This window comes from Rhamphochromis longiceps, linkage group LG12 (genome assembly GCF_057381845.1).
Source record: "Rhamphochromis longiceps isolate RC_006_pf linkage group LG12, R_longiceps_female_GT1.1, whole genome shotgun sequence".
Lineage (NCBI taxonomy): Eukaryota > Metazoa > Chordata > Actinopteri > Cichliformes > Cichlidae > Rhamphochromis > Rhamphochromis longiceps.
In genome coordinates, this window is record NC_140568.1 from 34507346 (window position 1) to 34523876 (window position 16531).

Below are 16531 nucleotides of genomic sequence, written 5' to 3' on the forward strand. Positions count from 1 at the left end.
TCTGTCCAAATGGATGACTTATAAAATATTCAGTGGTTATGATTTTTTTGTTGTAGGCAGTAAACGTACTCTTTAATGCTGTAAAGCAGGGTTTGGCCATCACTTTCAGATGGGCTGGGACACCGTACCCGTGGAACCTAGAAAACGAAGCTTTCCAACATGCATTAAATATTCTGAAAGGGTCTTTTTAAACCCCAAATCCCATCTTTTTCCAAATCTACTATAACAAAGAACTTGTAATGCCTAAATCAATTGGTGGGTGCAAAAGAAATTTAAAAATAGCCCCCAGTGAGAGCTAAACTCCAGTCTCCTTAATGAAAGGATGGACCTTTCCACTCCTGGGACAGTGGAAACACTCTTAAATGTCATTTGAGAGATGTTTATGTGACTAATTTCAGTAGGTGGGAATAGTCTAGCAGCTCTAATCAATATTTCTCATTAACAGCGGCTGCAAACAATGTTAAAGAAAGGGAACAGCAACAGAGGGAAACAGCAACTGGTATTAACATCATCAGCATCGTTCAGCTCCCTGTTTTACTGTCATGGTTCACTGTTACGTCATGTCAGCAGACAGTTGGTGGCAATGGAAAAGCTCTCATGTGCTTATAAAACCTCATAAAACACTAAAGAGATCCAGAACTGAACTCTTTCTGAACCTCTTTAAAGAGTTCCTGAAACACTTGCAGTTCAGAGATTAATCAGATTCTCTAGGCTTGCACACACACACACACACACACACACACACACACACACACACACACACACACACACACACACACACACACACACACACACACACTTACTCATAATCTCTGGCTCCATTTGAACATTTCAGTCAGATTTGTTTAATTTTAATTTTGTGCTGAATTCTCTCCCGCTTCCTCCTCTTCCTCCCTCATCCCCTCCCTTCCCCTCTCTCCAGGCGGATGGCAAGGTGGTCGATGGCAGCCTGCTGGGAGATGCCAACGGCGTCGAGCCTGCACCGGGCAGAGTGAAGGATTCTGGGAAGTGGCAGAAGCCGCGGTTCTCTCGGAGAGCTCTGATGAAGTGCTGCCTGGTGAAATGGATCATCGCCAGCACGCAGCCACAGGACAAAGGTGAGAGGAGTGACATGAGCATCTCAGGCTGAGTGTGACATGTGGGGTGAAAGCACAAAGAGTTTGAACTGATCAATGGCTTTGACACATGAATCCCAAAGTTCCTGCAGACTGAGCTGGTCAGTTGACCTCAGGGTCAAGTACCAAGAGATAATTTAAAGTCATACGCTCATTTATCAAAAACCTCTACACCCTCGGTCACCATTAATATTGTCCACAAACCTGAATACCCTCTCCAACGCCTCCTGTGCACTGCTTTTTATCTGTCTATTGACTTTGTCTTTGAAAGGAAAACAGATGCACAGAGGTCGCAACCACAAAACTGTATAGATAACAATAACAATAAAAAGCACAGGTAAGTGAATTAAAACCGATTAACAAAATACAATAATTAGAAGTTTAAAAAATGCTGATTTTTTTTTTAACAAAAAGGGGGTAAATAAGTAAAATGAGACCCTAAAAATATAATCGATAAAATAAGCAACATATTGACAAGCTAAACTACTGAAACAGGCAGTCAAAATTAAACCTTAGAGCACCTTCACTAGTATTGTTCCAGATGTTTGAACGATACTTGTCCTCACTGTTTTGTTTTTTTTAAAATATGAAAACAGTCTTCTTCTTTGTGTTTCGGTGTAGTGTAGCCACTCCAGAGTTTTCATGTCTCTGCCTCCTGTTTGCTACTTCCTGTTTTATTTTGATACTCTGTTGTCTCCTGTGTCCTGTTTTATGTTTTCTTGTCTCCCTGCCTTGATTGTATGCACTGCTGTGTTTTCTCCAACTGTTTCCACTTTCCCTTGTAGCCCTTGTAATACTTGAAATACTGGAAATTTTTAGCTTTGCAGTGTAGCAGAGAAAATGGTTACTTAAGCCTTTCAAAGCTACATTTGAGAATTATGTTTGACTTCTGAGTAGGGCTGAACGATATATCGCATTTGCGATAATATCGCGACATGATCAAGTGCAATTTTCTAACCGCAAAGGCTGCGATTATACTGCGATTATATTATACAATTCATGGGCTGCATCCTCCTGAGGCCGCATTTGTAGACCGATTACGTCACAGCGACGCGCCGAAGGCTGTCCAAATTACTACCATATCCCAGAATTCATAGCGCGGCCCAGCCAAACTCCAGTTTCCAGCAATGGCGGCCGCTACTAAGTTTTAAAATTACTCATACTAATCTTTCTGGGTCACAAAATAAACTTTTAACATATTTTCAGGCGAGAAAGTAGTTGTGTAAACATCAAATATCTGCTCGGTTTATCAAGATATCCCATATTTGCAAAAGTGCTTCGACGTTTTCAGAGGCGTCTGCTACCCACCAGCTCGACAGCTAGCCGGGAGCTCGAGGGTTACTGATGCGGCCGAGAACGGCACAACTCCCGGCACATCATTTTCAGATCACCGCGGAGTTTCGCTGCTCGGGTTAAACGTAATATATAAGTCACTTAGACAACCTAAAAATGTTATTGTTGGGCTTTTTTCAGTGTTTTGTTTGTTCGTGAGTAAATCGGTTTGGCTGAGATTAAAGTTATTAGATTAGATAAAATAAAACTTTATTAATCCCCCGGGTGGGTTCCTCCTTGGTTTTCACACAGCTGACTAAACGTCAAACAGAAAACTTATTAAACAGAAGTATGAGACAGTCGAGAATTTACACCAGTGTCTGGTTATATTTTAGATAGCAAGAAGCAGACGGCCGAGTTTATTAAACTCCACCGAGACAGCGGTGACGCTAATCAGAAGGCTAGACCGTCCAATTTCACGCCTTTAAACTTTAAAGGCGTGTTTGTGTGTGTGTTTATACAATTGCTATTATGTTTGCACTTTATGTGTAATGTTACTGACTGCAGAGATCAGTAAGATGTGTGTATTTTTTATTTATTAGTTTTATTTATTTAATATTATTTTTTAATTGAATGACTGTCTAGTAGTTCACAGATGTCGAAAAACTGAGTGTGGTAAAGCCACTGATTTTTTTTATGTATATTTCTGCAATCTGCACATTGTACTGACTTTCATTTTAATGTTTACACCAGGGTTCCTTGTCAGCACTTTATGCTCAGATGTTTGTAAGCTAAAAATAAACTATTGTGTATGTTCAAATATACTGTTGTGATTGAAGAAGTTAAATAAAAATGTCAGTCATCAATTCATGCATCACCTCATGTCATCATAACAGAGGTCTGTCTTCCAGGAAATAACAGTTTAAAATTAATGTAATATAGTATTGGCCATACTATATGATGTATTGCTTGTCTTTGTTTAATAATACAGAAGACAAATACCTTAAAAAATAATCGCATATCGCATCGCAATCGCAATATTGGGGCAAAAAATCGCAATTAGATTATTTTCCATAATCGTTCAGCCCTACTTCTGAGCATATTACCCTGCATTATAAATAGTTGTTCCTTCCTCTGGCTTTACAGGCCTCCAGTCTTGGTTTGTTCAAAGGGGTTATTGCTCCACCCAGTGGTCCAGCTGTTATTGTACACAGTTAGTCTTTTCCCCGCAGGGAGGAAAAGAGACTCTTTTAATTTTAATCTTTATACACATATACATGTGTTTTACTGAAGCCTGCTTGTGAATGGCAGAAAATATTATCTGGTGTTTGTTGATTTTAAAATAGCTCTAATGTAAGAAAACATTTCTACAGTGCAAATAAAATCCATAGTTTAGTTCTGGATATTTATTATAAAACAAGAAGAAACCCAAATCATCTCAGTGTGCTCTCATCAGGGCTTTGCCTCCTCTGGGTCTTCCTTTCTTTGCCAATTCTTCAGCACTTCATGACCTCCTTTCCTCTTCTTGTCCTTCCTTGTCACTTCTTAATCACCATCATCTTTCTTCCTTACAGACTTTATTCTTTCCTTGCTGCCTCTTCTACTTCCTTCTTGACTTACTTGCCTTCTATCTTTCTCTTATTTGTTTACTCCTGTTTTCATCCCTCCTTTTTTTCATTCCTTCACTTTTCCTTCATCATCTGTCTGTCCTACCCCTGGCTTCTTCCTGTCCATCCTTCTCCTTACTTCACTTCTGTCTCTATTCCTTCTCCTTCCTCATCCCTGCCTCATAACACCATATTTGTCCCCAACTGTATTCTGCTCCTAAACTTTATTTTCATTTGTTTTTTGTCTGTTTGTTTGTTTGTTTGTTTGCTTGTTTTTATCATTGGAGGCATGCATTTCTGTGTCCAATCAGTTTAAAGTTTAAATTTAAATAACACAATGAGGCAGAGTCTGTGGCTGTGACCTGTCTGAGCTCAGTTCACGCTGTAATGTAATGTAATGGTACACTAGGTAGACATTGACTCTCTCTCTCTCACACACACACACACACACACACACACACACACACACACACACACACACACACACACACACACACACACACACACACACACACACACACACACACACACACCACCCTCTCCATGAGTTGGTGTTTCCTCCTCTCGTCCTCTCTTGGCTCTGGTAGAAGTTCTTCACTTTTTTAAAAACGTAATCAAAGTTTTTGACAAAACGATTTCTAATATTTGAAAACACTTTTCATCACTGAGTGGATAAAACTTATATTGCCTGGATGTGGAGATGCTGGAAAATATGTTTGGATATTTTTTTTTGCATCATTGTTCCAGGATTGTTTTTGTTTTTTCGGGCTTATAGAGACAAGTTCGGGTCATAGTCATTAATTATGCCCACTCCTCTGGCCAGCCCATGCAATCAGTAAAGCCCATTAGGAGAGCTACACACACAGTCATAGACCTGTTTTGTACATTTTCTCTAAAACCTGTTGCAGAACAATTTTATCCACATGGACACATTTGAAGAACTCGTACTTCTCGTATTTCTGCTTTTAAATCATGCTTGCTTAAATGAAAATAGAAAGTTAACTATAAATCTAATATCGGGCTGTTTCCAGCAGAGAATAAAAATAATGTCCACCACTGTGCGCAGAGGGACTTCCAGTGATTTAGCACAGATATTTATACCTTGAAGGTTTCCACCCAAGCACCTGTGCAACCAAATTACATCTATTAGTTTTGAGGTTGTTTGTTTGTTTTACATGCCTTGATGTGCACTAATGCACTTCATCAATCTTTAACAGATTCAAGTAATCCTTCAGGTCTTTTCCTCTTTGCCTCTGGCTGTGAGATCAGTGAATAAGCTCTTTGTTTGCAGGAAACAGGAGCGCAGTGAGTAAAAAAGAACAGGACTAACAATCACAGAGAGAGAAAGAAAAGTGGGGCTGTGATGGGATCTATTTCATCTTAGCGGTGTCGAGGGAAAAGCGAGAGGGATTCAGCAGTGGAAGTGGGCAAACCCTCACCTCGATAATGGCCAGCAGCTAAAAATAGCAGCGCAGAGACGGAGATGTGAATCAGTGGTGTGGGTGTAGTTTAGGTGTGGAGAGTTAGAGACAGTGTGCAGGGTTTGAGCAGGATAACTGCAGTTTATACACTGATGGAAACGAAGGACTACAGACAGTGGGTTTAATCATTTCTATTTTCAGGTACCTTGTGTTTTTAAGGATAACACTGATCATTTCAGTGTACATAAATGTGTTTCTTTCAGATTTTGGATGCTCGTTCTTACCTTTGTTTGAAGCCTTTATTGAATTGAATTTCACAACCATTAGGCCTTCAAACCCTTTATTATTAGGCTGTGGGCTTGGTTTTAGAAATCAACCTATAATAATAGAAAATTGTTGTCTGCATGATGCAGTACATTTGCTGTCCAGCAGATTTGTTCTCCCGGGAACCCTAATTAAACGGATTTGGCACTAGATGTTATCTAAATGGTCTCCACTTCATATAAGTTGGTAATGTAGTCAAGTTTCAATCACTTATGTTTAGTCTTGATGTATTTATTCAGTATTAGTTTTAAATTGGTAAAGCTGAAACTTCAAAAAGAAACTTTTTACTGATTGGCTTTGAATTTCCTGCTCGTTGTTCTTGGTTGTAGCATGTTTTATGCAGATATTAACTGAGGTGAGCTTTGCAGGACATATGTTTATGTGTGTGAAAAGTGAAGAGAATTGCTTGTCTTAAAACGTGCATTCTTGCAAATGACCAGCAGGTGGCGACTCCTGGTTGTAAAAAGATATCTGATTGCATAGCACTCTACAGGAAAATGGCCCTACTTTTCACTCAATTTGTGATCTCAGTAATTATTTTCCTACTGCGTTTATGGCCTCAAGAGCTAGTTAAAAGTCTTATTCATTACAGTACATAACACATTATGTGAATCTTGTTCCCATTAAGAGTAAAATAATCAATAAAACACTATAGGTTTTGGTTTGTAAGTCTCTCAGGAATAATTGTACAGTGTTCCTTGGTTTCTCAGTAACATCCTCCCCTCTCCTTGAGGTTTGATTTAAAAATAGACCAGTTATGATGAATGTTCTCAACTCAAGGTTTAAAAATGGGACTTTACGCACAACTGGCTGACATCACAGTGACCATGTACAACTTTTATGTGTAGCTGGCATGGTTTATGTCACATTAAATATATTTAAGATCATTCTGCTACTTGCGTGTATAAAGATGTAAACTACATTTAAAATTTTAATTAGTAGTGTTACCTCAGAATTTGAAGAGGTAGTTCTTAGTACACATCATCCACATAATGTGATGGCTCTGAGAGCTTAGTGCACTGCAGCTTGATAAAAACGCAAATTACAAAAAAATATCTTCACAAAACCGACTGCAAAACATTTAAAAATAATAATAATCAAGTAAATACAGAGACATTACAAAGCACTCAGACAACAGCACACAATATGGACAAAATTACTGAGCGACACCTCTTAATCTTTAAATTCAGGTGTGTAAAATCAAGCACCTAGCCATGCAGTCTGCCTAGATATTCACCTGTAAGTGGTTTTATGTAAAGTGGAAGAATTTAGGAACCACAGCAAATCGGTCACAAAGGTAGGTATGTAAAAGTCGCCAATGCTCTGGCGACAGTCCAAACCTCCTCTGGCATTAACATCAGCACAAAAACTGTACCAGGAGCTTCATGGAATACGTGTCCATGGCCACACAGCTCCTCTAAGTGTAATGTGTAGGCTGCACAGTATTCTTATCCATCCACTGTATTCCAAGGGGATACTGAAATGTTTGAACATATGTTTCTGTTGCAATAGTGAGTCATGAAGTTAGGTATTAATCACTCCAGATATCTCCTGTTAGCTCAGGATTACTTATCACTCAATGGGTGAAGTTGTGAATAAATCAAGTGAAGCGTGTCTAGTTTTATGAACCATGTATTCAAGCTTGATTAAGTTTGACTGGACTTTTTAAGGTTAAGAAAGGATTAAAGCCAGATAACAAAGGCTTTTTCACAAATGTGTTGTGTTCTACGATTATTCCTGAGATTAATCAAACTAATAATAAACTAAGTGCTTACACTTGGTGGGAGGCAGATATCTGCAATGAATGAATGAATCATCTATGTTAAGATGAGACTTTTTCATAGGCACAGATTTATTTATTTAGCTTCCATAACATGTCTTCTTCATCAAAACCTGCACACTAGACATTTAATGCTTATTTTACACATTTAAACATCCAAACAGCAAATTTCAGAAAACTTTGAATACAAAAATAATTATAATAAACTGTAAGTTCCATTGTGTCAACGTTGCTTGCATTTTTTTCAATGTAAAATAGCAGTTTCTAATTAAAATGTATAGAAATCTATGGAAATCTGCACTCCGCTCACAAATGCACAAACCAAGCGTTCCAGTTTTAATCCCGTTTGTATTCTGAGCACCGAGGTTTGTTCATATATTATTCAGAGGCTGATTTGTAGAACATTTTCATCTGGGAATACTCCTGTCTCTCGTGATTTATGAAGTCATAAACTCATAATATCTTCTCCGTAAAAAAAAGAAAATTAACATTTTAGCCGCTAAACAAACTTAAAGTATGCCGTGATGTTTTTATGCTTCTTGTTTTGGTTAAAGTAGTCTAAAGATATTGAATTTAAAGTGATATAAAACAGGAAAAACACGAATAAACAGTTCCTATAAATAAAGTCAGCTATACTGCACAGCTCCACTCTGTTTTGGCATGCATGACTTCTTTCATTTCAGTCAGCATAAAGTTTAATCTCTACTTTAAGTTACTCTCACACCAGGGAAGAAGAGTGAGATAAGAAGGCTGTATCAGTGAAACTGAAAGACGAAGAGATATCAGTGACTGTAACACGAAAAGTGTAATATGAGTCGGATTAGATATGGAAGGAAAATGAGGGAGGGAGCTAAGCAGAATATTGGGATTTCTTTCTCCGTGACTGTACACGTTGACACGGTGGTCCCAGTGACCACGATGGCTGATGATGGCTGAAACAGGAAAAGCGGCGATGGGGGGGGGGGTTCTTTTGTGGTTTGTCAGACTGGGTCGTGTTTAAGGAAAGCAATGGTGATTCGAGTCACCTCGTCTGAGACACCAAGGGTAGTGGAGAGAGGAGGAGGAGGAAGTGAAGATCACCTGTAAGCAAAGTGGGACAAATGAAACAACCTTTATATCAGAAGACTTTTCTGTGTCTTATCACATTCCTGATTTTTCCTGCAAGATCAGCATTTCTTTTTTACACTGTGTGGTCTATTTGGCCAAAGTTTGGATGATGAATGCATGCAGGGCACACTGTGAAAAGGAAATCACCAAGCTGCTGCGCTGCTTCTTTGGCTTCATCACCGGGACACTAGTTCAAGGTATTTTCTTTTTTGTTCGGTCGTGCATTTTTCATTCCGCTTATTAAAACAGCAGATTATAGGCAAGGCAAGGCAAGGCAAATTTATTTGTATAGCACAATTCAACAACAACAGCTAGCTAGAGGTAGATAAGGGAATATGAGAGGATATTTCAGTGCTGGATAAAGAGAAATTTAAAAATAAAACAACCGTAGCAGCGCGAGGGGAGCGGAAAAGTAAGACTCTGTTTTAATCACACATCCAGGCCTGGCTTTGAACCTGCCAGGCTGAGGTGGGTTTATGAAAAGGAGATTATCTCATATGGATATAAGACTGGATTTAGTTTTAATTGGAAAATTAAAAAAGTTGACGGAGTGAGGCAAAGACAGCAGGAGTGTAAAAAGTGTGAAAAAGATGCCATCTTTTCCCCCAATGGCCACTAAATGGTTTTTGCAGCTCTTGGAGTTGGAGAGGACGTAGAGCAAGTTTACATGTCTGGGGTGCTGTTTACTGACAGTGTAGAGGGCAGTTCCTGTCAACACTTGGTGCAAAGTTTTCATCTTATGTCCCTGGGGTAGGTTGTTTGGGAAGAAACGGGCATTAAAGAGACTTGGATGATTTAGTCATCTCTCTTCTGACTGAGCAGCAGGGTGTTTAAAATCTGTGCACAGCCTTTAAAGATTTCCATGCATTCGCAGATTTCCACTCATGTTCGTGAACATACTGCGAATAACAGGGTGGATTCAGGGAGGCAGGCTTTACAAATTAAATTTCTTGCTTTGTTTTATTCCTGATGTTCTCCTGTCAAACATGGATACAGATGTCGTGAGAAACCACACATTGTCTTCCTTTTCATTTATGGCTTAGTAAGCTTGTCTATGATCTGGCAGTAATCAGATCATATACAAACTTGATCTAATCAAAATTTGATCTAATATCTCCAGTTTCTTCTTGTGTCAGTGAAATAACACGAGTGGCTCTTCTCTGCTGTTTGGTGTCTGACGCCCTCTGGTGGACAGAGTGGATATAACATGGCAAATACATTCCTCAGTTCAAACTTAGTTTTATGACAACAGTCAAAAAAACAGCTTTTTATGGGCTAAAAATTATAATTTTATAATTTTGATTTTTAAATTTACTGCAAATATCCAAAATGATAGAGACCTTGTCTTTGGTGGGAAAACTGTGAAATGACAAATTTTAATAAATTAGATTATTTATTTTTCCATTTTCTAATAATTCAATAATTTCTATTTAGGATAGATAAACCAAGCAGAGACTCGCCTATCAAAGCCAGAGTATTTCATTATAATGCAGTGAAGACGAAAATGAGATTACATTTTGGAATCGGCTCTGGTCTGAAGAGTCAACTAAAAAATAAGGTGATAAACAGCTTGACTAGCTCTGTCTAAAGAAAATCAGCTATAAGCCTGTTTTATTCTCCATATTTGTACAAGTTTAAAAAAAACAACAAAAGTTGCATTTTGTATGTCAACGTGATGTCCAAAGAGATGATCTAATTGAGGGAGGGAGGCTAAAAACACAAACCTATCTCAAAATCTCATCAATCTGGTATTTTCTTAAAGAGATTATACGTGCTCAGCTCAAAGACTTCAGAAGAAAACTGCAGTGCCCAATGACAGAACTGGTTAAAGAAAAACAGCTTCTCAACATCTAACTTAATAATAAGAGGAGGTTGGCATGTCATTGTCAAAGTCTCTGTTCAAAAAACACCTTCATGAATGTCTTGATGCATGCTCAATCATCCAGGTAAGTAAATCTCCAAAAGTTGATTCTGTTCATCTGGACGTAGCGTTTTGTGGGAGAAACGTTTCGTCACTCATCCATTCAGTCTCAGCTGACTGCAGGTTTCCCCAAATCTTATAAACAGTAAATTTGCATAATGACTGAAACCAGCCCACGGAAGGAACAGTGGGCTGGGAGGTCAGTTCCTTAATCATAATTATGCAAATTCTCATGACCATTGATCAACAACCACTGACCAAAACACCGGGTCTCTGTGGCTTTTAAACCCCAAAACACACTGCGCCAAAAATTGGTCCACCCCAACACAGAAGAGCTACCTCATCAGGCCAGGACTCTGCAGTCTATTTACACCTACAGGCCAGTGGACACTCTTTCAATGATGAGGATGTACACATCCTGGACAGGCAGGAACGCTGGTTTGAGCGCGGAGTCAAGGAGGTCATTTACGTGAAAAGGGAAAGACCATCTCTGAATCGAGGAGGGGGCCTAAAGGTACATCTTTCGCCATCTTACAATTCTATGACTGCAGCCATTCCCCAACTCTCTGTGAATGGTAGTCATTGATCAGTGGTTGTTGATCAATGGTCATGAGAATTTGCATAATTATGATTAAGGAACTGACCTCCCAGTCCATTGTTCCTTCAGTGGGCTGGTTTCAGTCATTATGCAAATTTACTGTTTATAAGTTTATAATTGGGGAAACCTGCAGTCAGGTGAGACTGAATGGATGAGTGACGAAACGTTTCTCCCACAAAACGCTACGTCCAGATGTACAGAATCAACTTTTGGAGACCTTCATGAATGTAAATACAGACTTACATGGAGGTGCAGACCGCTGGCTACATTCAAGAACAAGAAGGTCAGATTAGACTCAGTCTGTGTAGTTTGGATAAAAAAAGATTCGAGCAGATGAAACCAAGATTAACTTGTACCAGAATGATGGGGAGAGAAAGTATAGAGGAGGAAAGAAGCAGCTCATGAAACAAAGCATGGCTCAGGCAATGTTAAGGCATGGACATGTGTGGCCCATGCCATAACATCTGCCAGTGGAAATGTGCCAGCAGTTTTTATTAATGATGGGATGGAAATGGATAATAACTCAAAGCATACTGTAAGAGTAAACTAAAAGCAAAGAGTTAGTGGACCTGTAAAATGTACACGTGTCATATTTTTTACATGCAGTGGGACTGTGTGTTTGCTTTAATTGTTCCCTTGGAGCTCAGATTCTTACTCCCTCCTTGCTTCATTTGTTCCTAGGCTGAACAGCTGCACCTGTCTTTATATTCCTTTATGATTACATTTTTAGATATACATGAGCAGTTTTACGGCATTCCTGGATAACTACATAATCTTTGGGTTATTTTATCCATTAACCCTTGTGTGGAGGAAATCTGCAGGTATGTTTAAAACAGAGTTTCTATCGCTGGAGAAAATGGAGAAGAATTGCTGTTTTACTTGGAAAAACTCTACAGCAACCAGATTTGTTTGCAGTCTGTTAAATTCACAGCTGCTGTCTGAGCGTCTGTGTGCATGAGTCTGATCGTACATCCAAATGCAGTATTGCTGAACAGCACTACATTAAGGTTTCTTTACACAAAAGAGACAAGCATAAAACTTTCCCTTATGCTCTTGGAGGTACTACAGATATTGGGGAGTTGTTTGACTTTCCAGAGCCACAGAAATTTGTGAGACAGTAGGAGTCGAAGTCATGTTTATGTGAGGTGAACGATCTGAAGACAGGAAGGGAGTGAGACAGGCAGAAAAAAAGAAATGTCGGGGCGTCTGCTACATGTGTGATGTGAAAGGTCAGAAGCTCTGCTGTGCTGTTTGATCCTTTTCTCTTTTTTATCTCCCTCTCGCGCTGTGACGTGGTGTCGCAAACTCAAACAGATTTTCAAATGTGGCCTCACACACACACGCGCGCACACACACAAACGTCTCTCTCACCTGTCGCTTTTTCCATTTGCCTTTGTTAGTAGGTGAGATTTGCTCGTTTGCCTCCTCTCAGGCTGAGCTGAGACTTTCAGTGCTCGGAGTCAAACTTGGCGGGCGGCTCAGACATTTGTAAGCATTTTGTTAGCATTGATCTCCACGACCAAGCATTTACATTCAGTCATTTAAAATCTGGATCTTCTCCTGTTAGACGTCTTGCTATTGTGACAGTTCAGCTGATTATGGGAGCTGTGATGGCTGCGCTCTCTGTGGAGGCCAGGAGGCGCCTCTCTCGGCCCAGTTGCCTCTCTCACTGTGGCCACAGTGCAGCCAGGTACCACCGCTCAGGTAGGAACAGACAATGTCACATTATTACTTACTTACAGTATTAATATTACAGCAGTTGAAATGACAAATATTAATGATAATATGATAATTTGTCAGTCAGATATTGTGTATTTTTAGGAATTGAATCAGTCTGTTAGTGAAGTTGCTTCTAGTTTTCTTACTCTTAACTAAAAGGAGTGACACCTGGTGTGGTCTCTCTCTGCTGTAGCCCATCATCTACAAGGTTCGACGTGTTCTGCACTCAGAAATGATCTTCTGTATACCAGGTTGTAACGAGCAGTTATTCTGTCACCAACAAAGCACTTTCACCCATTTTCACACTTTTTTTCCGGACCGTCTCTTTTTTTCTGAACAGAGACGGTACAAGATTATGAAACATTCGAAAAGTATAGAACAAACATCTTTATAAAAAGTCCCCTAAATCACTTTTCTTTCCCATTCTGATGCTCAGTTTGAACTACAGCAGGTCATTTTAATCATTTCTACATAGCTAAATGCATGGGTTGTGATTGGAACAGGTGTAACAAATGAAATAGCCAGTAATTTCTACATGTAAATTATGTTTTTGTCTCTTTATACTCTATGAAAAGGTATTGCTTCCATATTTGAGGGCAGCACGGTGGTGCACTGGTAAGCAACGTCAGCGCACAGGCAATAACATCTGTGTTCTAATCTGTAGCTTGAAGTTCTAATTTTAGTCGCTGGTCAAACTTCTTATGTAAATATTAAAACTTGTGAAGCAAGGAGTCATTTCTTGTGAATTGGTGCTATTGTACTGAAGAGGCTTAAGTGTTATTTAAGTGTGTCTTCCAATCTCAGTAGATCTTTGCTGATATGTCTGACTCAGAGGAAACAGTCTGGGTCCTCTCTTCCTATTTACCGACTGCTGTGTCAGCATCAGCAACAAGCCTACCTTTTAAACCCTGTTAGTGTCCTAATGGTCTCTCTCACACACACACACACACACACACACACGGAAATCCGCCAGCATTGATATTTTCTCAGAATAGACCCATACACAATTATTCATAAGTATACACACATGCCCAGATACATGCATGCAGTGTGTGTGTGTGTGTATTTAATGTTGGCTCATTATTGCTTGTCTCCTGTCAAATCCTCCTTCAAAGCTGTGTGAAAAATGTAAGTTTGACACTCATTATAAATCCCACCACAGAGTAACCAGTGACGTGATTCTGTCAGTGATAGGTGACCTCGGTTTTTCTGGTTAAATTCACAAAAAGCAGGAAAAACAGAGGGGATCTCCACCACCTCACCACAGAGATATTGATCTCTCCCACTCCAGCGTCCCATCTGCATCTCCTTTCTCCATCCAAGTCAATACAATAACGCGCACAAACACACATACACACACATCTTATCTTGATGCATTAGCAAATGCAGAGTCATCAGTTATCCTCTTTTGACCTGCTAAACACACACTCACACAACCATACTTATGCACGCTGATACTCACTCAATTATATTTTTCCATGTTATCCTTGGCAAACTGTGGACCATGTTCCAGTAATTCTGTGTAATCATTAAAATGGTTTAGCGATGCATAATTAGGACTCATTATACGTCTGATTCAGAGTAAAACAGATAAGTGGAAAGATCAAGAAGTTACACGTGTAGGGAGGCTGATGTTCCTATTTGATCTCTGCGTTTGCTCAACCTCGAATTCTTGACTCCAGCCCTCATATGCAAACAGGATCAGCTGAGGATGGTGACAGTAATGGAGCTGGCAGAGCCACAGTGGTGTAATGTGTATCATATGTGGATTAATGAAATAATATAACAATATAATAATATCACAAAAGCTATAAGATGCAAAATGAAGGTACAAAATAACTAAAAACATGTACCAGAATAAAAAAAATAAAATAAAACATCTTACAAAGTTGCCACAAAGACACAACAAACTATTATAAAAAGAGATGTGCACAAAAATTTCAAAATGACAAGAAGATACTGAAATCATTTTGCAAAAAAGATGCAAAACAAACACAAATACAGTCTGACCAAAAAAGAAAAATTACAAAAATACACAATATAACCACAAAAAGATGTAGAATTACTGCAAAGAGGTACAGAAACATCACAAAGAAAAGTAAAACACTCACAAAATGAATACAAAGAAAAATAAAACACCTACAGCAGATGCAAAATAGACCAAAATGGGAACACAGAAAAGGGAAAACAGCTTAAAAACCGCAAGAAATTACGACATAGTGACTCAAGTAGCCACAAAAAATGCAAAACAATTAAAGAATACAGAAAGCTGATACAAAGATGGCACATGTTCAAAAGGAATACTGCATATCTGCAAAAACAAGGTGCAAAATTGTCACAAAGAAACAAAGTAGCCAGAAAAGGAAGAAAAAACAACCACGGAAGAGATGCAAAACGGCCGCAAAGTGACATGCGGATAGCAGCTATTTATTGACAGTATAAAGCTCTTTATCAGAGGCCATTTATCGAGGGCTCTTCAAGATGAGCATTACTGCAATTTGCTCCCCAAAATGTTTTAAGCCTTAAAAGGTGGATGCAGAATGAATAGTTTGCATAAAAGAGCTCAACAGAGTGGGGAGAAAGTCTGCTATTGGCCATAGTTATGGAACAACGGATGAGATAGAGAGGGAAGGAGGAGGAGGCTGAAAGCTCCAGAGCACATATAGACAGAGGGAAGAAAAGGAGGAACCCAGAGGTTCAAAAAAAAAAAAAAGTAGAAGGACGGGATGTGCACAAGGTTTAAGGTGGAGCAACTGAGCTGAGGGGTGAAAAGTTGTAGCAAGAAACAGCAACAGATTAATTCAGGAAGCTGCAGAGAAAGAGGAGAGGGGTGGGAAAGTGCATGCGAGTGAGGCAGACACTGAGGGGGGAGGATTCATTCCCCACAGCGACTCTCAGTTTCTCAGGATTTCCCTTCCCGGACACTGCTGCTGCTGCTGCTCTGAGTATGTTCTCTCAGGGGTCATACTCTTCCATATCTGGACTTGGATTTGGCCAAACAATGAAGAGTGGACTGCGATGCCAAGTTTAAACTTAACTGTGGACGCTCAATTTACGCTTGAATGGTGGACGTGGGGATTACTTCCTATTGTAAGAGTACGAGAGCAGAAAAAAGTGATTGTTTAAATGATTTTAAACATCAAGTAAGTCCCATCAGTTTCGGGGTAGATTGTTGTTTCATCCGAATTTTTTTATTTTGAGCAAAGTTCAGTTTTTTCCGTCTTGACTGGACGGTCCGTTTAAAGTGGATACCGCTGAGGTTAGAGAGTCAGATAGTTCTCAGCTTGCAGATAAAACAAGAAGTGTTTTTTGTTTCCAGAGCTGAGGTTTTAGAGATTGCTCATGCGGTTTCGAAATTGTAATGGAGTGATTTATTTATGATCTCTAATGCGGTTTTGCCATTTTATGGCATGGAAGATGAGAAGACCTGGGTTTTTCACGTTCTCTTCTTGGATGTTCTGTTCAATAAGCCTGTCCTATTCAGTCTGACTTTCTCCTAGTAAATGAGTGCAAACTCATGAAAATGGACACCGACGCTGCACCGCATTGTTTTGCTTTTTCTAAATGACATTTTAATCTAAAACCAAGATGTGATTTATTAGTCCACGCTATGCAGCGAAGACTGATAATAGCCGGATTAAGAGGCTGAGTAGTAACGTGTGTCTTT

The 16531-nt window shown here is 39.3% G+C and overlaps 1 protein-coding gene across 1 annotated transcript in view; it reads left to right on the top strand.

Moving 5' to 3' along the window:
- Positions 1-16531, top strand: part of LOC146657696 (calsenilin-like) — a 76859-nt gene that overhangs the window by 37505 nt on the left and 22823 nt on the right. Inside the window, exon 3 of the mRNA XM_085425979.1 lies at positions 923-1097. Within this exon, the coding sequence (XP_085282105.1) occupies positions 923-1097 (175 nt within the window). The remainder of the gene's footprint in view (positions 1-922; positions 1098-16531) is intronic.